Here is a 25291-nt window from a genome sequence, read left to right on the forward strand (position 1 = left end):
TGGCAACCATTCTTAAAAGCTTCCAAGCTATTTTTTCTTTTATTTCTTGGCATATTGGGGGAAAAAAGGAAAACATTATTCTGAATTTTATACCCAACAAATACATCACCATATTTTACGGTTTTAAATCTTACTTCTACTGAATAGCTTAAGGTCCTGGAATTTGAGATTGTCGTTACCCAGAATTCCCTCTAAACAACAATTAGCTGAGTCTGAAACTCAAGCTTTTCATCCTTACCTGCACTGCTAACCAAGCCCACCACTTGCTCTGCCTAGATTTCTATTAAAACTACTCCAATCTCTTTCCTGGGGCCCAAAGTTAAGTAACATAACAGTGACTATAAACCTTCATTAGATCGGTGGTAAGATGATGGCCTCTTTTTTTAAAAAACAAGTTTGTAATCTATCCATTTCATCAGATTGCAAGATATAGAACTATATGCTATTTCAATCATGTTTCCTTTACTTTCGTACAGTTTTGGACTTGGAGCCTGAATTTCAAAGTATTACAAAAGTACACCTATGACTATAGAATTCTACAGTATTGTTCTAAGAGAATCTTCAAGTATGAAATGATTCTTCCCCATCAAGATAAACTAGAGGTCTCTTGGCATTATATCAATAACCCTATGTGTATATGTTTTCTAACAGCATATGATCATTTCTCTAAGCTTTCTGCAGTTTCTTTCAATATTTGGTTTCATACAAAATTATAAAAGTAGGTATTTTTAGGCCTGGCCTGACTAGTCTATTATCTTTTAAGTACTGATGGCTAACATTATAACCTTAAACAGGTTTTATTAACATTTTAGAACCGTGTCCCTTTCTTCTAAGCATCCAATTTATTTTCTTGTTGGGAGTTATGTGCCGAAAGGGAGTTTGTGTAACATGAAATCATGTCAGATCAGAAACAGGGTGGGTAAAAAGCTACTTTCATACTGTGGACATGAGGTCCAAAGGCAGTCCATAGTTCAGCTCTTCTTTCTTTTCTGCTTTGTCACCTGTTACATAAAACGATTTATGGAATTCTAATAAATAGGACAGGACTTCTGGTAGGCTGGATACAAATGCCTTGTTGCAACAACTTTTCTGGGGAATCCAAGGTTTGTGTGAATGATAGTAGCCTAAACTAACCATGTTTTTGTCCTGTTCGGCTGGAAACTGAAGTATAAAACATAAATAAAAACTGGACCTTTCAGGATTAGGCAAACATCACAAATCTAGAAGCTGTTTAATAAATCTGTCCTTAGAAGTTTGGGTGCTAATTAGTATCGTGACTAAAAATCACAACAATTTAATCATATTGGCAAAGGCGCAAAAATTACTTACAGGGATTAAACCAATTTAAAGTAAAATACATGTTCTCAGTAACCTTGCAAGGTTATTATATACTATAGAAGAGAAGTAAAGAAAGAACTTTCCTATTTTTAGTAACAGTGAGGCACAGACTCAATCCAGGAAGCAACTGGGACTATATCAATTAAAAGGATAAAATGGGAGAAAAAAAGAAACTTCGTTCTCCAGTTGTTTCAATTTTCCAAAAATCTTGACATGTCTGAGCCTCATGTATTTAAGGAGAAAACAATTTAGCACACAACAAAAATCTCAAAAAGGGTGCCAACTGGACCACAAAACATTGATGAAAAGGCTTAATGTAGTTCCCAAACCTTTTCATTTGGAAAGAAGAGCCATTCTGCAAAAGAATTTAAGTAACTTGTCTCCTTAACACAATACCCACCCCAATGATACATCGTTTGAGTAGTGTATGTTGGTATGCATAATGACTATGACTCAAAGAAAAATATATTTAGTACATTTTAAGGGTTTTGTGGAAGCCGCTGTGAAACAAAGAATTGGAAGTAAACAATTATCAACTACAAAAATAAAAAACCAGGTTCTTTTTTTTCTCCAAATTCCTGGTTTAATAAGGACTTGTTTATTTTGAGAAAAAAGGGTCCCAAACATCAGGCTGTTCACAAAAATAACCCACAGTATCAACTTTAGAAAACAAATCTTAAGACTATTACACTAATTTTTCTAGAGGATGCATTTGACATGCCAACTCTCATTCACAAAAATACATTGTTACATTTGTGTTGAACATCCCCACATAAGCACTCTTATGTGGGGTATAACACACATACCTCTAACTCAAAGCTGCTCTCAGGTGCTACTCAACTAAAGCGATTGCCTTTGCAGTTAGGGAAGCACAACTACTGAGCTCATGTATGAATGGAAATAACTGCACTCCCTGCATAACAAGAGATTATTTTGGAGACAGTTGATAAAAACCACACATCCTTTTTATTGTTAAGTCATAAAGAGGTATCAAAATTAAAAGCAAAAATTACAGGGTAAGACTTAACATAACTACTAGGAGCGTCAAAGGAAGTGAAAATGGGACTAGGCGCAGGGCAATATGAATTAATGAACATGGGAAGGACAAGGATGGGGAGAACAGTGAGCATGTGCTGAAGATACTAGGGGAGAGGATCTGGTGAAAATTTTGATCTTAGACAAGCGCCTAGGTAAAGAAATAATGGGACAAGATTTCTAAACCCCACTATGTGCTTAAGAGTCATCCTCGCCATTGGCGCTGTCTCTGTCATCCTCTCCTTCCTCAGCCTCTTTTTCATCATCCTTGATCAACTCCAGCTGTGAGAAACAGACACAAATAGGATGGAGTTAGAGGCACTCCATGTGTCCCTGATCCCCCCTCCACCACCTCTTTCTTTCCTTTCCCGTGGTTTTCACCTGGTCATCCCCCCGATCTTCATTATCATCATCATCCAGTAGGTCCCCCTCCTCAGCAGAGTCATCTGCACCCCCCTCAGACTCCATCTTCACATTAGTCTCATCTTTCTTCAGGGAGCTGCTGCTCTGCTCCTCTTCTGACTTATCATTCTTCATCTCTACTGGGGATGAGAAGGACAAGTCTGTCTAGGGGCAAGTAATGTCCACAGGATGTAGACAATCCCCACTAATGATCATAGAACTGCAGCACAAACCTAAATCCTCCCACACAAATGCCCTTCCCAATTCAAACTCCCCAAGTTTCATATTCAATTGCTTTATATCCCACTACTCCAACATATACCTTCAACTATCTTAGGTGGCTAACCCAACTTTATACCCAACAAGCAGGAAAACCATTTACCTCCTTGTTTGCTCTGTTCTTTCTCAATTTTTTCCAGGCTTTCCAGTAGAGAATCCACTTTTTGCTTTATCTGGGTCAACTCCTTCTTAATGGTCTGAAGGTCATCGCCTTTCACTTTAATACAAACAAAACTCTAGATTAGAATCAACTATACCAGAAAGCTACCTGTTGCCAAACTCACCCCCAGCTAAACCATATGGCCGTAGCCACCAGAAGATCACTGGGGAGAAATGGAGCCAGGACCATATTCTCCCGGTAATGTGGGGACCCTCGGTTTTATAGCTGGTAGCTAAAAACTAAATCTAATGTGCCTGCTCACTTAGCAGCAGAATCTTACTTTTGTAGGCCCGCTAAAGACCTCAATTATATTTGAAAGCATTTTTTGTACTGTTTTTACTGACCTACACATTTCATAAATTTATAAATGCTTAGTTAGCTCCCTAAAGTCTAACAACTTTTTTCAAATTACCAAGGCCTTGTAATTTATGTAACTTATAGAACGCAGTCTAAATTAGCCCCTGAATCACTGCCTTCTCCTCTTCCACTGTTTTGATAATGCGGAGCTATTTGTATAAAAATTGACTATTGGCTGCACTAATTTCCCTATTTCAACACAAGAAAATAGCAGAATCACAAAACTGCAGTAATACATACACTTTCCAGACTTGGACGAAGATCCTCGCTGTCCACTCTTAGAATTAAAGCCACTTTTGCCTCTTCGTGAGGTGTTTCCTGATACACGCTGGCGTTTTGAGGGAACTACAGCCCGAGCAATAGGAGGAGGAGGAGGAACGCGTGCCGGGTAACTATACATCCTATTGGATAAAAAGAAAACAGAATTCCTTCACAACTAAAATTAAGTCAGCAAGACCCAACAGTGATCTTATACAAGAATAATATTCATTGTCTGTTTCTTTTGGCTAATTTCATTCAAAAGTCCACTTCAAACCTTTCTTCTTTGCTGCTTTGAATACTGCAGCTACTCCAAGAAGATGCATACCCAAGGATAGTTGGTTGATCTTAAGGGATGGACATAAAAATCTCCTTTGTACTAGGGCAGTATCAGTAAAGCACTGCTTTTTATAATGAATAGTCTATATTGATCTTTTTATACGTGTTACAATACATAGTAAAACAACACATAATATATAACTCAAAAAACAAACATAAAAACAATCCCAAATAAAGTTCTCACAAGAAGGGATTGCAATTACTGGTGTCTGCCAACAGTGTTATATTTACTGTTAGCTAAATCCCTGATTTTTATTATCCACAGAATTATACAGATAAATCATTACTGCTAACTAGTTTGTGATAATAGACTGAACCACACAAAACTGCCAAGATTAACCAGCTTAGGACTATAAAAACAAAGAGCCATTCAAATGTGTTTGTTGTGTATAAAAAGCCATGATCAATTCTAACAACATTTAAACATAAGATGTACTCATAGTTACAAAAAGATGGAGAATACTGTCTGTCTTATTTGCTATTCACTAGTGCCTAAATCCAATGCCCAGCATGCATTCAGCTCTCAAATACAGACACTGGTTGCTCAGTTGGTTCTTCCATTGGGGAAGTATGGCTCTACAATTTGTAAAGAGAAAATTCAAAGCACAACAAAAAGCTTCTTCCATGGGTATCAGTTTTAGAAAATCTCTACATTCCATGTCATTTTTACAAAATACTGTGGCAGCATAAGAAGGTAAGACATAGCAGTAGGAAAAAAAATCTTACAATTCTAGTTCTGCACCTTTTTAGGAGCTAACTTAATTTCAAGGCCCAGTTTTCTACGAAAACTACCCACACCAAGTGCTGCTCTGCCTAACTTCCAAAGTTTTAAGGAGCAAATGTGATGTATTAAAATTATGTAATTTATGTATGTGGACTCTCCCTCTAATATACTTCATTAGTAGCTAATCTCTGAATCTCTAAGGTTTCAATCCTCCTGGTAGTGAAAACAGTGATTTTATATGGTCTCTCAGAGAATTTTCTTCTCCTCAACCCAATTTAATATAAAATGTTTCCACTATACTTTAACATAGTAGTATTTTAGTTTTTCCTAGGAGTAGCTATCACAGGAACATTTTCCTAAATTAAGAAAGAGCACATGTACATTGCCAAACAAGTGAGGGCACAACTAAATTTTCACTTAAGCAGTTTTCAGTCAAGACCACCCTTGAAACACAGCAGTTATTGATTTGCCAAGTGAAAAATGATGTTAAGAGTTACTGAAGTGCTCATAATTGTTTTTAAGCTCTATTAAAAAATTTTTTTATTCGAGAGAGAACGTGAGTGTGAAAGAAGACGAGTGGGAGAGAGGATCTTAAGCAGGCTCCACACTTAGTGCAGAGCAGAGTGCAGGGCTCAATTCCAAGACCCTGGGATCATGACCTGAGCTGAAACCAAGAGTGGGATGCTCAATTGACTGAGCCACTCAGGCACCCCTTAAGGATCACTTTTATGTTTGAGCTCCAGGAAATAAGAAAATGTATGATTTAGAAGGTAGGGAGGTATTGGTGCTTCTACAGAGGTTGTTGCTCAGTAGACAATTTTGTTAATGAGGAAGAAGATACTTTAAAAGCAGTTTCAGTCAATGATGGTGAGTTAATCCATTATCTTTGGGCATGGAACAACTCATGGCCCAATCCTGTTGGATTCAGAGATCTAACCTACCCCTCCTAACCAACCCACTCACTGTCATTGGCACAAGTCTCCAAACCAAAGACCTTGCCAGTTCACATTCCTTATACTTCACCGCACTGGAAATACACAATTTCACTCAATGCAGGTAAATGGATAATGAAAATAAGGCAAGAAATGCAGTTTTCAAGTCAAATGCTCCAATTTTCAGAACAAAAGTGTATTTTGGAAGATAAACTGTTAGTGCTGAATGGCTTTTAGTGCCATGGAACTTAACTGCTACTCAAACAAAAATGAACTCTTGAAAAACTCTAAGGAAGAAGTTTAAGTAGACCTTCCTTGTAAAATCTCAAAGTGTATGACTGAAAACATGAGAAGAAAACCATACCTACTATGATAACCCTCAAGGTCAAAGGGATAGGAAATACAAAGCTGAGTATGACACCTTCAAAAACCAGCTACAAATTTAAGTAACCATTTTCCCCACAAGAAAACCTTATTAAGATGAACATCATGTGCTGATCCCCTACTGATAATTGATAAAGCCCAAGTCCTTAAAAAGCCTTCACACAAGTTTCACTATTACCAAAGGAAAAAGCACTAGAAACCCTAAACGGGTTATGACTGCCCCATAAACCAGCAATCTGGACATTAAGTGTTGGTATAAAATCTAGCCAGAGGGGCGCCTGGGTGGCGCAGTCGGTTAAGCATCCGACTTCAGCCAGGTCACGATCTCGCGGTCCGTGAGTTCGAGCCCCGCGTCGGGCTCTGGGCTGATGGCTCAGAGCCTGGAGCCTGTTTCCGATTCTCTGTCTCCCTCTCTCTCTGCCCCTCCCCCGTTCATGCTCTGTCTCTCTCTGTCCCAAAAATAAATAAACGTTGAAAAAAAAAAAATTTTAAAATCTAGCCAGAATAAAAAGGTAATTAAAATACCGTAAAAAAAAAAAAAAACAAAACAAAAAACCTAAATTACTTCTGATCACACACGAGCCAGCTAATTATCTGAACAGATAAGACAAAGGAACTCTGTCCTAATCTCTAAGCAAAACATACGCCTAACAAGTCATTTATTAAAAATAAAAGTTTAGGGATGCCTGGGTGGCTCAGTTAGTTAAGTGTCTTGACTCTTGATTTGGGCACAGGTCATAATCTCCGTTCATGAGTTCAAGCCCTGGATTGGGCTCTAGGCTGGGATTCTCTCTCTTCCCCCTTCCCTACTCTCTCAAAAATAAATAAATAAACTTTAGAAGTTTACAGAGGCGCCTGGGTGGCTCAGTTGGTTAAGTGTCAGACTTTTTGTTTTGGCTCAGGTCATGGCCCCAGGTCCAGCCAGCTCTGTGCTGGCAGCATGGAGTCTGTTTGGGATTCTCTCTCTCTCTCTGCCCCTCTCCTGCTCGCTCTTGCTCTTTCAAAATAAATAAACTTTAAAGAAATAAAATAAAAATAAAAGTTTATAGAGGCGCCTGGCTGGCTTAGTCTAGCGTGTGACTCTTGATTTTGGGGTTAAGTTCAAGCCCATGTTGGATGTAGAGATTACTTAAAAATAAAAGTCTTAAATAAATAAAGTTTAGAGAGTCAAGCTTGTTAAATGCTTAGATGTAAAAGTGATCTTTGGGTCTCAAAAACCCTGATTAATAGTATTAAATTTCAATCACTACCAAAGCAGAAACAACTAGAATATATTAGTAAATATCTATATTCTCCTGAATTTATTTAATGTACCATACCTGCCTTCAGGTCTTAAAAATTTAGATAGATTAAAAATGATGGTTTAGGTTAATATTAATTATCAAATGATCAATTCTGGAAATAACTGCCAGATATCTTAGGCCCACAAATATGTTAAAAAAGTCATTCAAGTGTTAGGTATTTTCTTCTGCTTCATTATGATCTATAATGGGATTTCAAGATGGTGCTTCTTCCTGCTTACCTTTGATTTTCCTAGGATTGATTTTATAGGCTACCATGTTGTTTGGGCTTTGGAATGTGTAAGCATCTCTGAAACTGCTAAAATTCTACAAATGTACCTATTCCCAATAAGGTTAAAAATCACTGAGGCAGAATTGAGAGGAATCTTCCATTCTACTTAAGCAAATCAGGACCAAATCTAAAATGACTGCTCATTTCTAAGAAATGTGCTCTAATTCACTAAAAATTTTTTTAGGTAATCTACACCACACATGGAGCTCAAAATCATGAGCCCAAGAGTCATAACGCTCCACTGAGCTAGCTAGACACCTCAAAACGTGCTTTAATTTAGAGAAATACAGGGGAAATTATGTACAATCCATGTTATACAAAAGGCATGATCTTAAGAAAGTGACAGGAACAAAATCCTGATGAATAAATAGAAGTAATCTATTGGATAGATCTAGATGAAACCATGGAAATCAATGTGACACAATAGCAAATATTATGTATAGAGTTTAAGAGCCAAAAGAGATTTTTTCCATCCTAGTTCCAGTAATTACTAGTTGATGACAGATACCTCAAACTCTGTACCCACAATGACTCTACACAGAAACTAGCACACAACAATTCACTTAGTTTTTTTTAAACTAAAGCCCTAAGTGAAGACCTATTAACTGTCCTGAGTTTGATTCTTGTCAGTGTACTCTCCTATGACAATCTACAACTTTAACTACAGGTTTCCCAACGATTTATCCAGGGTAAACCTTCAGAATACACACCTTACATTACATTCTGCATGGTTTTGTAGAAAAGGACTTTACAAATTTTACTTTATCTTTGGATGGTGTAGACTGAAGCTAAGCGTTGCACTACACAAGACGACTGATACTAATGAATACCAGAATCTTAAAAACTATTCAAGAACCAAAGCCTTCAGCAATTGGTATCTTTGAGAATTTGAAAAGAATATTTCTTTCTCACTTTTTTTCTTAAAAATTTTTAAATGTTTTACTTTGAGAGCACCCAAGCAAGCAGGGGAAGGTCAGATAGAGAGGGAAACACAGAATCTGAAGCAGTTTCCAAGATGTCAGCAGAGACCTACCCAGGGCTCAAACTCACGAACCATAAGATCATGACCTGAGCGTAAATTAGACACTTAACCAACTAAGCCATCCAGGCACCTCTATTTCCTACTTTTTATAAAAGCTTCTATGGGGGCGCCTGGGTGGCTCAGTCGGTTGAGCGTCCGACTTCAGCTCACGTCATGATCTCACGGTCCGTTGAGTTTGAGCCCCGCGTCGGGCTCTGGGCTGATGGCTCAGAGACTGGAGCCTGCTTCCGATTCTGTGTCTCCCTTTCTCTCTGCCCCTCCCCGGTTCATGCTCTGTCTCTGTCTCAAAAATAAACGTTAAAAAAAAAAAAAAGAGCTTCTATGAGAACATATTTGAATGATTTAGGTTAACTATTTTCCATTATCTTTAAGACTACCAAAACTTTTTCACTAGACTACAGACAGTGCAACCCCTCAGACTTTTAAAATCATGTTATTAAAAAATAAATAAAATCATGTTATTCATTTTTAATGTGCTAGAATTAACATAATCAAGTTACCTTAAATGCACAATTAAACACTGTAGCATAAAATTCATTTTAACATGTACACAAATAACTAAAAACCAAAATTTTTACTCAACATCCTAATGGCTAACACACACGTGAAAATATATTCAACATCACTCATCATCAGGGAAATACAAATCAAAACCACAATGAGGTACAAACTCACACCTGTGAGAATGGCTAAAATTACACAGGAAACGAAAGATGTTGGTGAAGATGTGGAAAATGGGGAACCCTTTTACACTGCTGGTGGAAATACAAACTGGTGCAGCCACTCTAGAAACCAGTAAGGACATTCCTCAAAAAGTTAAAAATAGAACTACCTTAAAATTCAGCAATTGCACTAATACGTATTTTTCCAAAGAATGCAAAAATACAAATTCAAAGGGGTACATGCACCCTGATGTTTATAGTAGCATTATCAACAATAGCCAAACTATGGAAAGAGCCCAAGTGTCCACTGACTGATGAATCAATAAAAATGTGGTACACATACACACTGGAAGATTACTCAGCCATCAAATAATCCTGGGGTGTCTTGGTGTGAGCACTCAGTTAAGTGTCTGACTTCTGATTTTGGCCCAGGTTATGATCTCACGAACCATGAGACTGAGCCCCGTGCTGGACTCCACACTGACAGCGGGAAGCCTGCCCTGGGATTCTTTCTCTTCCTCTCTCTACCCCTCATCCACGTGCGTTCTCTCTCAAAATAAACAAACAAAAATTGAAATCTTGCCATTTGCAATGACATGGACAGAGACCGTCAGAGAAAGAGAAATACATGATTTCACTCATGTGGAATTTAGGGAAAAAAGATGAACACGTGCAAAGGGGGAAAAAAAGAGGGAGGCAAACTTTATAACAATAGAGAACAAACTGAGGGCTAATGGAGGCAGAGTTTGGGGGGTAGGCTAAGTGGGTGAGGAGTATCAAGGGTACTTGTTACAAGCACTGGATGTTATATGTAAGTAATGAATTACTAAATTCTACTCCTGAAACCAGTATTACACTGTGTTTAACCAACTAGAATTTAAGAATTTAGGAAAAAAAATTTTAAGTTCATCCTAATGTAATTTCAATAGTATATATTTATTTAAATCTCACAGACTTATGAGTAGGCTACTGATAGGGCACCTGGGTGGCTCAGGTGGTTAAGCATTGGACTTCAGCTTATGTCATGATCTCAACAGTTGGTGGGTTCGAGCCCCATGCTAACAGTGCGGAGCCTGCATGGGATTCTCTTTCTCTCTCCCTCTCTCTCAAGAATAAACAAACTTAAATAAATACATGAGTATGCCACTGACTTTGCTTTATGTAAGAAATGGGGGGGGGGGCGGCTTAAAAATGTATCTGTAACGCGTTTAATTCAGATTTACATTAAAATGTAAATATGAAACTATGTCATACCAAAAACAGATCCCAAAAATCCTTTCATGTTGTAAGAATGCTTGCTTTTGTGCCTAAAAATAAATCAACTAGCTAAATTTTTATAACTTGTTCTATTTCTAAAGTAAGATAATTTTAAAATCATTTTTATGTGTATTTATTTTGAGAGAGAGAGAATGAAATCTCAAGCAGGCTCTTCTGCACTGTCAGTGTAGAGCCTAATGTGGGGCTTGAACTAACAAACTGTGAGAACATTACCTGAGCCAAAATCAAGAGTCAGATGCTTACCCAACTGAGCCACCCAGGAGGCCCAGTAAGAGACAATTTCTAAACCTTAGTAGCAAGTAGTTTTTCCACAAATATGCTGCCTTAGTGAGTCTTCTTCAGAGAAGGACTGAAGTGAATGCAACTGTTAAATTTGTTTCCCTAATACAATTTATGTTTAGAGTGCCAATTACCAATATAAATTTGCATGGTTGTACTTTGTATTCCTTAACTTTCTTCATGTTGCCTTTATCCAATGGCCCATTAAGGATACAGATTTGTAGGACAGTGGAAAAACAGCAAGCCCTACTCATATTAATGGTAAAGGGACTTAAGGACAAACCAGTATGCTGCACAGGATCATTTCATATATAATGGCTGGGTGGCTCAGTGGGTTAAGCGTCCAACTCTTGATTTGGACTCAGGTCATGATCTCATAGTCCTGGAATCAAGCCCCAAGGGACCAATCCCCAAACAGGTTCCCCACTGACAGTATCAGCCTGCTTGGGATTCTCTCTCCTCTCTATCCTTCCCCTGCTCACGCAGGTATGCACTCTCTCTCAAAATAAATAAACGTTAAAAACTTAAAAAAAAAAACAACTATTTTAGGGGCGCCTGGGTGGCTCACTCGGTTAAGCGGCCGACTTCGGCTCAGGTCATGATCTCAGAGTCCGTGAGTTCGAGCCCCGTGTCGGGCTCTGGGCTGATGGCTCAGAGCCTGGAGCCTGTTTCCGATTCTGTGTTTCCCTCTCTCTCTGCCCCTCCCCCGTTCATGCTCTGTCTCTCTCTGTCCCCAAAATAAATAAACGTTGAAAAAAAAAAAATTAAAAAAAAAAAAAGAAAAAAAAACTATTTTGTAATTAAAGGAAAACAAAGATTACCTAACTACCTTTTTTTTAAAGAACACTACCCAAAGAACAATGATCAAGGTTGAGAACACCACATGCATTCCTGCTTACAATATAGACATATACATAGACAGCCCCTGTATACGTAGAACCAAAGTTGTCAATGAACAACTGGCTCTACAATCTTCTTTCACAAAGAATTGTTGGTTTAACACTTACGAGTATTTTTGCAAATTCAAAGATACATTTGATTAAAAATTGCTTGACTGATTTATTTGCAACTCTCAAAGAGAAGGAAAAAATTAATTGCACATACTCATTTCAGGATGCATCCAGTTTTATATATTAAAAAAAGTAAAAAGTTGCATCTTAAAATTACAGTGATTTGTCTTGACAAATTCATTTGGAAAGCTGTTAACACAAAACCAGAGGTTTCCAGGAAAGACAATTTGAAAATTCATCTCAAAACTTTCTAAATGAAAAATAATCTGAGCAATATGTACGGTTGCTTTGATCAATCCTTTCAGAAACAGTACCGGATCCAAGACTATGTTAAGAAAAAAAATTTTAAGGGCGCCTGGGTGGCTCAGTCGGTTAAGCGGCCAACTTCGGCTCAGGTCATGATCTCACACTCCGTGAGTTCGAGCCCCGCGTCGGGCGCTGTGCTGACAGCTCAGAGCCTGGAGCCTGTTTCAGATTCTGTGCCTCCTTGTCTCTCTGACCCTCCCCTGTTCATGCTCTGTCTGCCTCTGTCTCAAAAATAAATAAACATTAAAAAAAAAAAATTAAAAAAAAAAAAAGAAAAAAATTTTAATCTGTCTTTGCTTCTGCTTATGAAGCTTTATATCCAGATGACCATCTTTAATTGACACAATTTCCGCCAAAATTACAACATTATTCATTTGTCATAATGTTAACACATACACTTCCCCACATATCACTTTGGGTCTTTCCCAAAGATAATAAACTGTAGGTGTTGTCAAATTTTTTTTTAATAAAGCTGAAATTACAAAACAGTATTTATGACAAATATTGTTTATAAACTGTATGTTAAGAACATGGAAGACCACTCATTCCTATATTCTCAATTTACATCCAGGTCAAAGGGTACACTTCTTTTGCTTACAATGAAATTTCCTTTAAAGAGTTGTCTGAGAACAGACTTGTGGTTGCTAGGAATAGGGTGGAGAAACCGACTAGAAAAAAGAGTTTCATGGTGAATTTGTGAGAAGCATGATCTATCTGTATCTTGATATCCTGGTAGATACTGTAACTTGAATATACTATGTTTGTTAAAATAATACACTGAAAGAGTAAATTCTGCTATATATAAAAAGGTATCATATTGAGGTCTTCAATTTCTTTCCATTCTCGAAGTTCTTTGTAAAATTTCTGCCCCTACCATTACCCAAACCTACCCTTGTCAAGTCACCAATGATCCCCGCATTTCTCGATCTTCATATTACTTAACATTTGTAGTTCATCCTTCTACTCTTTTAATACATATTCACACAGCTGGGACACTTCATGCTTCTGGTTTTTGTCCAGCTTTTTAAAATTGTTTTCTTTTTTTTACATTTTCTTTATTTTTGATAGAGACAGAGCACAAGTGGGGGAGAGGCAGAGAGAGATGGAGACACAGAATCCGAAGCAGGCTCCAGGCGCCGAGCTGTCAGCACAGAGCCCAACATGGGGCTCAAACCCACAAACCCCAAGATCATGACCTGAGCTGCAGTCGGACACTTAACCAACTGAGCCACCCAGATGCCCCAGCTTTTTTTTATGGCATTTTTCAATCACTTGAACTCACTCCTCATCTCCCTAGTTTTTAATAGTTGCAGTGCTCTAATGATCTCTATTTTCTGTCTCTACTCACCCAGTATTGTGGTTTTGTGACCTACGAGCAGACAACTACTATCTCTCCACATAAACAACTGCCTATATAACATCTCTCAGTAATAAACATGTCAATGGCCAATCTGTGATAGTCACTCCTCAACCTAGTTTCCCCTATGCTCTTCTATCACTATTTCTGCAAATTCCAAGTCGCTAGTTGCGCAGGCCAAACTTTGGTGACATCTGATTCCTCTCTTAGCCTTCACAGTGATGTGTAAGTGAATTGGTCTTTATTAACTTCAAAATTCACCTACTACTTACCATTTCCAAGTCTACCTCCCAGGGTCCTTTCCCAAATGACTGTTTATCTAGATAATTCTATCAGCCACTTATTATCTACAACCAGACTAATCCTGTTACAATACAAATAAGATCCTCTCACTCCTCAGTTCAACTCTCCCCACTGTCTTCTCATCTCATTTCATAAAAGCTAAAGATGCCTTAACATGCTTTTATGTGTTCAACCTACCTTCTCTGAGACCATTTATTTTCCACTATAGTATCCCTGGTGAACACAACAATGCCTCTCCTAAACTAGCCTCTAGGAAAGATTTGTCACAAATCACACTATCAGCATGCAACAAATCAAACCTATCTTTATAGCTGGAAAGCCAAAAGCACTAATCTGCTTTTCCCCCAGCTGTATGAAAACTACTGGAAAAGCTAAATAATATACCCCAAAATAAAAATCAGATCCTGTGCCTATAATGGGATGTGATGAGACTATCAGGTCATACCTGCTGTTAAGGAATTTACCCGCAAAAAAATTCCAGTAGTAACTTTCTCTTGCAATTATATATGTTTTTTACAATATTAACCTATTTCCCTTCTTAAGCCCCATCAATCTCACAATAGTAACACATTTATTACTATAAAGTAATAAAGTCCTGGGAAAAAAGTTGATCTGCCTGAATAAGCCAAACTATATTTGGTGGACCTTTTCCTCTTATTCCTGGGATTACAGTCTTTAAGAAGAGATTAAATTATCATCTTATCCTATGTATCAATGGGTACCCTCTCTTTCTTTCCCTGAAAGACTGATTTCCTGGATATTCCTTCAAATTCCTTGTAGCTTTATTTCAAAACTGCAGTCTGGGTTCTCTAACTTCCTGCCTGAAAAGCAGTCCTCAGTCATTACAATTCTCATATTGAAACACTGCTCAAAATTCATTTGTGGGGTACCAGAGTGACTCTTGATTTCAGCTCAGGTCATGATCTCACCGTTTTTGAGATCGAGCCCTGTGTTGGGCTCTGCGCTGACAGCACAGGGACTGTTTGGGATACTCTACACCTCCCTCTCTTCCTGTCCCTCTCCTGCTCTCTCAAACTAAATAAACCTAAAGGTTCCTTGTATAAAACGGTAGTTAACACATCTCCTGTGATCACAAAGCAGAATCGTGAAACTATAAAAAAACTAAAAACAGTAATAGTATCAAAAATGTCAGTATTGGATGTTGTATCAAGACTTGTATCTTTAATATATGAAGCCTTACAACTCAGTAAGTAAACTCAATATAAAAATAAGCAAAAGATCTGAATACATTTTTCTAAAAATAGATATCCAATAAGCCCATGATTACTCACCATAATTTTTTTTTTTTTTTTTTTTTTTAGTAAACACTACATCTAATGTGAGGCATGGACTCACAACCCAAGATCAAGAGTTGTGTGCTCTTTCTTTTGACCAAGCCAGCCAGGTGCCCCTCAACGTCATTAGTTTGTAAGAAAATGCAAATCAAAACCACAACGGGATAACATTATTCAAACTTGAACTACTATAGTTAAATAACAAGGACAGGTAATAAAGTAAGTGTTGGCAAGGATGTGAAGAAAAGTGCAACCTTTATACATGGCTGACAGGAATGCAAAATGGTACAGCTGCTTTGAAAAGATAGTATGGCAGGTTCCTCAAAAGGTTAAAAATGAAATACCATTACAGCCAGCAATTCTACTCTTAGTATGTACCCAAGACAGATGAAAACACATGTCTATGCAAAAATGTACATACAAATGTCCACAAAAGCATTATTCAAAATGTAGAAACATATCAAATTATTCAGCAACTGATGAATGGGTAAACCAAATGTGGTTATCACCCATAAAAATGGAATATAAAAAGGAATGATGTACTAACAAATGGTAAAATATAGATGAATTATGAACTATAAAGTATAAGAAACCAGCCATAAAAGACAAATATTATATGAATCTATTGATATAAAATGTGCAGAATAGGCAAATCTATAGATAGAAAATGGATTAGTAGTTGGCAGGCCTAGGGATAGAAGAATAGATATGACTGATAATAAGTAAGGTGTTTATTTTTGGGGTGATGCAATGTTCTAAAATTAAATCATGATCGTGACTGCACAACTCTAAATATACTAAATTGAATTGTACACGTTAAAATGAATTTTATAATGTTATATATTATACATCTGTCTCAATAAAGCCACATTTTTAAAAAAGAAAAAAAAACCGATGTCAAGGAGCTTGACAAAGTCTACCTGGATTAAGAATATCATGAAGTAGAATCCTAAAACAGCAGTGGCTAATTTTGCATTAGAGGTCATAACCACAATACCACTTAATTCAGAGCCATATAGCAGATTCTCTGACCAAGTCAAATGCTTCCCCTGCAAAAGAAATACCTCCCACCTAGTTATTAAGAGTCCAAGACACAACAAACATAAACAACCCGAAATGAAAGCGAAGTGTAATAAAGAATATACTGTCAAAATTTTAAGTCAGTAATACCAGGTTTATGTTGAGAGTATACTTGTACTAATTGATGTCCTCAACTAAAATCTTCCTGGCAATGAGATTTCCATGCAAAAGATAAAACCAACAGAAGGGCTCTTAGCAAATGCAAAATTTCACCTTATGCTTAAAATCACATCTACAGAGGTGTCCCTTAGCTTTTCCAAGTAGCTAAGAACCCTCTTATCTCTGAATCACATGCCTTTCCAAGCAGATGGTCTAAATCAGTTCTTCAAAACCTAAAATATTTCAGGTGTTCTTCCTTCAGGTCTAGTGTTACTCAGGAATATCAGAAAAATGGAAAAAGGGAGGGAGGCAGGATGACAGCCCCACTAATCCCAAGAACATGGGGGGGGTGGGGTGGTGGAAGTATCCTTTAATCTGTGGTATTTTTTTTTTTAATGTTGATTTATTTTTGAGAGAGACATAGACCCCAGAGCAGCAGCAGAGGAGGTGCAGAGAGGGACAAAGGCACAGAATCTGAAGCAGGCTCCAGGCTGAGCTGTCAGCACAGGGCCCAATCTGGGCTTGTACCCATAGACCAGGAGATAATGACTTGAGCCAAGTTGCCGCTTAACCTACTGAGCCATTTGGGTGCTCCTGTAGTCAGTATTTCTTTAACTTACTAACCAAAACCTAAAACTGGGTGCTTAGAATAAGGGGTAAATATTAGTTTAATATGACTGTTAGCCGCTTTCACCTGTCTTGCATTTCCTAGGAAACTCCCCTAACAACTGTACTTAACCTCAACTGCTGTTCTACAGTCTACCAGGATACGTTCCTAAAAAAGAGCTCTAGGGGCGCCTGGGTGGCGCAGTCGGTTGAGCGTCCGACTTCAGCCAGGTCACGATCTCGCGGTCCGTGAGTTCGAGCCCCGCGTCAGGCTCTGGGCTGATGGCTCAGAGCCTGGAGCCTGTTTCCGATTCTGTGTCTCCCTCTCTCTCTGCCCCTCCCCCGTTCATGCTCTGTCTCTCTCTGTCCCAAAAATAAATAAACGTTGAAAAAAAAAAATAATAATAAAAAAAAGAGCTCTAACATAAATATTAACAGTAAAATTGTTCCCCAAAATTCAAACAACTTAAACCCTCCAACATCCCTTTCATGTAACCTTTAATGGCATAACTGTAGTCATAAAAGATCTCTGCTATACATCATTTTTTCTCCCTACAAAACATTTAACTTTAAACTCAATAAATTATACCAAGACCAGTCTACCCCAGAAATTCCTGTACCTCCTTCTCCATTCCAACATTTACAATGTTAATTACTTAATACATCTTTTTTTTTCCCTCCACTTTCTCTTTTCTATCCATGAAGCAGTTTCTAAGACCTCTCTACCTACAGGACACAACTCCCTAATAGACCATAAAAGGCTTTTACAACAACCACTCTTTCCAATTATACCAGGCTGTTTCTCCAAATACAACCAGGGATATTTACCACTGTACCTTTACTCTATCTGCCTCAAAACCTTTGATACTTAGTATCAAAGATAAGTTCAAAAATAGCACTTTGTGAAACTACCTGGGGATCTTTAAATGTGAAGAGAGCTCAGAGCTCCACAACGGGAAACACAACTCGTCTTTCTATGACACAATCCTGTACAAATGCAGGACACATAGCAGCCAATATTAATTCCACATCACTGTCTTCACTGTATAATATTGTGCTTCCTACAAGAGCTTCTTCATTGGATAACATACTGCTTGTCATCCATGTGTTGTATTTGATGTGAGTTGATGTACTCCATTCCTCTTTCTATTCATGGTGCGAGGGCATATTTAATATATTTAGATATGAAGCAGTATTAGCACTCTGAAAAAGCTCTCATGTAAGAACTTTTACAGTCCAGTCACTTATACACTTTTTACATTATTATTCATGGCCCATACGTAATGTGTGATAAGTTACTTATTACCATATCTTTTGCTACTAGGTTTATTGTGTCTTCACTTTTATACTGTAGCCTACTGTCAAACCTAATAAACCCTTACTACTTTCTGTGCTCCCAAGTTTCTATAGAAGAAATGACTGAGAAAGAATTACTTGGCTGTCCATAATGGAGTATTTTTTTTTCCAATTTATATTAACATATGATTCACATACCATAGAAAAAACACCCTCCACACACAAACTTCTGCAATCATTACCACTATGTAATTCCAAAATCATTTCATCAGGGATCTTGTAAGGGAAAGAAAAGTGGGACTACAACTGACAAAAATCTAAAGAATTCCAGAATTTTTCAAAAAATGGATACGGTTTTATACTTAAGAAAACACTAAATCTTTGTGACACAAATGTAAACCTTAAAATTAAAAATAAATTTTAAGAAATTAAAAAACAGGGCATCTGGCTGGCTCAGTCGGAAGAGCATGCAACTCTTGATCCTAGAGTTGTGAGTTCGAGCCCCATGTTGGGTGTAGAGATTATGTAAATAAATAAAACTTAAAGAATTTGAAAAATCACTTCTAAGTATTTCAAAGCAACTGCTCACATAAGGAGTCCTTTAGCAACAATTTTCCTAGAAGCAACATGATTCTCAACAGGACACAACAAAAACTGCATCTCTGCTAGAATCTTACCGGTTCTCAGGATTAAAAAAACTTTTTTTAAATGTTGATTTTTTTTGAGAGACCAAATACAACGGGGGGAGGGGCAGAGAGGGAGGGAGAGAGACACAGAATCCGAAGCAGGGTCCAGGCTCCGAGTGGGGCTTGAACTCATAGACTGTGTGATCATGACCTGAAGTCAGAAGCTTACCCAACTGAGTCACCCAGGCACCCCCAGGTTTTCAGGCTTTCAAAATCAACAAATAGTATGTTCTGCACACAGGCAAGACTTATGTAATTCCCTTTGTTTTATACATAGAAGCCCACGAATAGTCATCCTAAAACAAAAAGCTACTTTTGGGCTTCTATCCTACCAGAAAAATGTGTTGGTTAATGAATTTCTAGGTAATTCTAAACTATGTATAATAGAGTTTACAGCATACATGAAATAGTTGACAGTGTCTGTCAAACATTAATACATCTATCTAAAATGGTAGTTCCACATATATCAGTAATTTTATGTTAAAAATTCATCCCCAAACTTCCAAAACCTATAAAATTAGGAATGGTCTTAAGAACAAAAGACAGACCGGGGCGCCTGGGTGGCGCAGTCGGTTAAGCGTCCGACTTCAGCCAGGTCACGATCTCGCGGTCCGGGAGTTCGAGCCCCGCGTCGGGCTCTGGGCTTATGGCTCAGAGCCTGGAGCCTGTTTCCGATTCTGTGTCTCCCTCTCTCTCTGCCCCTCCCCCATTCATGCTCTGTCTCTCTCTGTCCCAAAAATAAATAAAAAACGTTGAAAAAAAAATTAAAAAAAAAAAAAAAAAAAAAAGAACAAAAGACAGACCAAATATTCAGACCTACCTAATGAAAGAGGTAACTTTTGGGAAAAAAACTAACAATAACAATAATAATAATAATTTCATCTTAATGATGAAAAATCTGGGGGTGCCTGAATGGCTCACTTCAGTAAATCATCCAAGTCTTGATTTCCCCGACTTGTGCTCTCATTCTCTCCAAAAAAAAAAAAAAAAGATGCAAAATCTGATAACTGTAAAAATGCTAAAATATTAACAAAACACATGTAGTTAACGTTGGAAGAACAGCAGCATTCCTGTTATGCCAACAGCAAAAAATGTACTAAGAATTCATTCACACTACAGTAAGCTTTAATGATCACAGGTAGGGGTGCCTGGGTGGCTAAGTCGGTTCAGCGTCTGACTTCAGCTCAGGGCATGATCTCGCAGTCCGTGAGTTCAAGCCCCTCGTCGGGCTGGGCTCTGTGCTGACAGCTCGGTGCCTGAAGCCTGTGTCTCCCTCTCTCTCTGCCCCTCCCCCATTGGTGCTTTGTCTCTCAAAAATAAATGTTGAAAAAAAAATTATCACAGGTAACAATTTTGCATTTTTCCACCCAAACCCTGAATTAAAATCAGTAATATTACTGCAGTGCAGGTGGCAGCATTAAGGCTATAGAATTTGATCCTGTTGTCTCCCTCAGGAGACAAAATACTAAAATATAAGTAACTTGGTTTAAGTTTTAAAGTTTGATTGCCCCCCAGTTTTAAAGATAAAGAGTATTTTACAATCCTTGGGTCTTGATCACACATCCCCAAACGAAATACAACACAGGTTGGAGAGGGCTCTCAAAACAAAACAATAAAAACCAAGTGACTCTAATTCTAACAAAAGTGTTAATTATCTATTTCCTGTTATCTAAAGTGTTTCTTCTTATAAAACACCCAATGCCTCCTGTATTCTTAAAATTTCTGCCAAATCAGGTTAATGATTAAAGTGCACAATACCTCTATGAAGTATTCTGGGCTCCTTCCCCACTACTCCCAACATACTCCCTCATGTGGGGGGGGGGGGGGGTGAGAAAGAAAAAGAAGATAGAACCTGAAATCTGATCAAGCCTGTAGATCTATCCACCAGTTCACAAATACAGGTGGCACTGAAACATGCTTAACAACACAAAGTATAACCCACAAAATGAGATCTATGAAAAACTGATGAGATTAATATTAAGTATGGTGGTGTGATTATGTTTATAAAAGCAATCTTTTAACCATTAAAAAGAGGTCCAGAAAACACTAGAAAATACTAAGCATTTCAATATGCATTAAAGTTGAGAAGACGGTTGTCACACCTAAAGAGAACTGGAGTACGCTAGAGATGTTAGTTTTCTGGGGAAGAGGATTGGAGGGGTATCCACAATTCCCTTCGTTCTGATAATCCAGAAGTGTAACTTGCAGCAACTTTGCATATAAGAAATGTGAAGATCTTGATAATTAACAGGAATGAATCCTCATGCTCTAAAGACTGGGAATTCTATTGATTGGTTGTAAACAGTTATGATATTTGTGAGTCATCACATTTATAATGCAATTTCTAGTCTTTCATGTTTCCATTAGTCTTCACAGCAACTCTATTAGATTATTTCCATATTAGGGATAAGAAACTTGAGATTACATAGGACTTCAGTCAAAAATTTCTTTGCTAGGGGCGCCTGGGTGGCGCAGTCGGTTAAGCATCCGACTTCAGCCAGGTCACGATCTTGCGGTCCGTGAGTTCGAGCCCCGCGTCAGGCTCTGGGCTGATGGCTCAGAGCCTGGAGCCTGTTTCCGATTCTGTGTCTCCCTCTCTCTCTGCCCCTCCCCCGTTCATGCTCTGTCTCTCTCTGTCCCAAAAATAAATAAACGTTGAAAAAAAATTAAAAAAAAAAAAATTTCTTTGCTAAATATTAGGTCTTTGGATTCTTCAATTGTTCTTTTTTTATAGGCTCCAGATCAGCTACCTCTCTACCATAAAAATAAGTAGAACTCAAGATCCCAGAAAGCTAATTAAGAAATGCCGATTTTAGGTCTTGAAATATTTGTGTGAATCTTATGTTCTTAAAGGTATGACTAAAAGGTTTAAATAAACACTGATTTAACCCATTTACATAGGAAGATTCAGAGCTTTCAGCTCATCTCAGAGCCATTATCAATAACCTATTTCAATAAAGAATCCAACATAGTTGATTTAGGACCACTATGTTGTTATGACAATTAATACAAATCTTAACTTTCCAAATAAGTATCTTCAGAATGACTTCTCAGTGTGATTAAAAAAAAATTTTTTTTTAATCCTTATTTTAAGTTTTGAGAGAGAGGGAGAATCTGAAGCAGGCTCTAGGTTCTGAGCTGTCAAAACGCAGCTTGACACGGGGCCCAAACTCATGGTCTGCAAGATCATAACCTGAGCAGAAGTCGGACGCTTAATCAACTGAGCCACCCAGGCGCCCCTCAGTGAGATTTTCTAATGCAATTTTCCTGACTAGTTTCTCTATGCCTGACTAAATGTATTTTCTCATTATAGACCTCAGTACTATACTTGAATCCGCTCTTTACCAGCTACTACCTGGCTGCTCCATCAGTCATCATAAGGCTTTTTCCATTGGCTGAGATTAGAATGGAAGAAAATACTACTTTTCAGTGAAACTCTATTAATACCAAGCAAATACACCAGAGTAATTAAAGGTATTCTCTTGCCTCTTGAAAAACTGAAGAATGAGGTCAACAGTGACACCACCACTAATTTTTAGGATCAAAGAGCAGTGGCAAGAAATTTGAAGGTATTTCTGCAAACATCTAAATTTCCTTACTATTCCTTGCTGTTGATACCTTAACTCATCCAAAATTCCTCACTCAAAAAAATCTTTTCCAAACATACTTATAGTGGCATGATAGAAATGGTGAATGTTTTGCTGCCTCACCAAGACAACTAAAAGTAAAACTTTAGAGGACTACTGTCATGAAGTTAGGATTGTACACGTTAATTCTCTATGTACTAAATTTAAAACAGGAGTTTTTTGTGCCAGAGTCCAGGATACCCCAGAAATTATACATACATATATAAATGTATTAGAATTTTTCTAAAGAGATTCATAGACAAAGAAATAGGGTAAGAATCAAAGAAACAAAACTACTTCCTCATCCTTTAATCAAGGATTCTCAACCTTTTGACATCAAAATCTCTTGAGAAGTATTACGAAAAATACACCAACACTCAAGCATCTATCTAGACCATATGTATAAGAATCCCTACAGGTATAGTTGGGCATGAGTATTTTTTTAAGAGAGTAAAGGGCAGCTGCTTCAGATAAACTCATTAGGTCTCTCTCTGTCCCTTGAAGTCACCCAACCATTGATCACATTTTTAGGAGCAAAGAGATGCCCAGATCTCTCAACTGCCATCTTTTGTATTTTACTATTTCCAAAATATGAAAATCATCATGGTTTTCAAAACATGTGTTCAAACATAAATAGACATAAAAATATGAAGAAATCACTAAGGACAAATGAAATAGCTATACTGATGATGCACAAAGAATACTCGCACAATTTTAATATGGCATTCAAACACTTTTAACAATGTAGGCCCAAACTATGTTTCCATTCTTAATTCTTTTTGGCCTATTAATGACTAGCTTACCGCAGCCCATATATTTCTCAAACAGAAAAAACATACACGCTCAGATCTTTACACAGGTGTTAACTGGCTGACTTGATAATCCTTTACCCAACTGCCTTAGCATGACTCATCAACTCAGTTCAAAAGTTTTTCATGTGTGGAAAAAAAGCTATTCCCAAATCAAGAAAGCTATTACTTTTACTCCCAAAGCAGAAATTTAATTAATTTTCTTATATATTAACATTATACTAATCGTTGGAATACTGAAATCCTAAGATGAAAAACACCAAAGAAAAATTTATACTAGATCAAGTCCAATGTATCAGCATACACCATACACTTCCATATGATGCATAATTTTAAAAGCAGGAAACCAAATAAAACTAATATTTTTTAATGTTAATGAAAACTGTTATCAGAATGCTAGTATGATACTGATATCTTTTGTGTATTATATCATTCCCCAAGAACTAATTCCTGTATCAGCAGGTCTAAATCATTCATAACCTTCCATAACCTATGCCTATCCACATATATTCCTATTTTATTTCTCAGCATGCTCCAACAAATAATACTGCTTTTCTAAAGGTATGTGCCCACGCACGTGCACGTACACACTCCTCTCCAACCATTATTCCAACCTCCTTGTCTTTTAGAAAGGTGTTACCACCATCCCCAGTCTGCAAGTCTTCAACACCTTTTACCTCCTAACACATATTCTTAAAATGTCCTTCAAGGAGAGGATTTTTTTTTTTTTTTTTTAAGTTTAAGCGGTCAGCAAAGAGCATCACACAGGGCTCAATCCCATGAACCATGAGGTCATGACCTGAGTGGAGATCAAGTCGAATGCTCAACCAGTTGAGCTAACAACACAGGTGTCTGGAGTGCATATTGTTAATTCATTTACGTATGCTCACTGTATCCTGTTTTGTATTAGTTGGTTTACTCAAGGGAGACTTAGGGATCTTTAAAAAAAAAAAAAAAATTTGTTGTAATCCCCTACAAAGCAAAGCCAAATGGCAAGTATGTGACAGGGACAAAATGAAGAGAGCATGGAAATGCTAATTAAGTTCTATTTCCTCATTTAGCAGTCAATGAATCCTTACTTCTCTATCTGGCATACATATTCAAACAAAACAATGGACATGTCCCTATATGCCCAGACCATATATAAACTGATTCTTTGAAACTAACAAAAACACCACCCTCATCTACCTCTGACAATTTGTAAGAAAGTATTTTTCATTTTGTTTATAAAGGGGGGACTCTGACAACCTGCTTATTGCTCATTACTACAAAAGGGAATGTTTGTTACAAAATTGAAAAATAAAATGATTCTTACTTAAATGGCTTTTAACCAGAATAGACAAAACAAAACACCTTTAACATACCTGTCATAATAATCTCGTTGAAAGTCATAGTCCAAGTCAAAAGAGGAGCTGAAAAACAAATACCAAAAAGGATTAATTTGGAGGTGCTGATGTATATTTACAACAGTAGATGGGAAAAACAAAAACAAAAACCATGCAAAACCAATCATAACAAACAGATCAAGAGATTAGCATGGAATAATATCCAATCATTCAAACAAATCACTAAAATTTCAATCATTTTAGAGGCCACTGGACATGCAGCAGCCAATCTGCAAATTTAGGCACAAGTATGCTACAATTTCAACATACAACATTAACAGCTAATACAGGAACACTGAAAAATACAACAATAAACCAAACATTCTTATGCTACCCTCCTTCCCTTTCTTATTTCCCAGCTTCTTAAACTAAACAATTCCACTTGAAGGATT

General features: G+C 37.4%; 1 protein-coding gene across 11 annotated transcripts in view; it reads right to left on the reverse strand.

The window, feature by feature from the left end:
• Positions 1–2285: 2285 nt before the first annotated feature.
• HNRNPC (heterogeneous nuclear ribonucleoprotein C) overlaps positions 2286–25291 on the reverse strand; it is a 55685-nt gene continuing 32679 nt past the window's right edge. For 9 of the 11 annotated variants that reach the window (XM_047861507.1, XM_047861511.1, XM_047861501.1 and 6 more), the window contains 5 exons: positions 24879–24926; positions 3812–3972; positions 3158–3271; positions 2755–2915; positions 2286–2655 (listed from right to left, as the gene is read on the reverse strand). In XM_047861507.1, the coding sequence (XP_047717463.1) occupies positions 2572–2655; positions 2755–2915; positions 3158–3271; positions 3812–3972; positions 24879–24926 (568 nt within the window). In that variant the 3' untranslated portion in view covers positions 2286–2571. The remainder of the gene's footprint in view (positions 2656–2754; positions 2916–3157; positions 3272–3811; positions 3973–24878; positions 24927–25291) is intronic. The other 2 variants (XM_047861512.1, XM_047861510.1) reach the window with 1 other exon arrangement.

This window comes from Prionailurus viverrinus, chromosome B3 (assembly GCF_022837055.1).
Source record: "Prionailurus viverrinus isolate Anna chromosome B3, UM_Priviv_1.0, whole genome shotgun sequence".
Taxonomy (NCBI): Eukaryota; Metazoa; Chordata; class Mammalia; order Carnivora; family Felidae; genus Prionailurus; species Prionailurus viverrinus.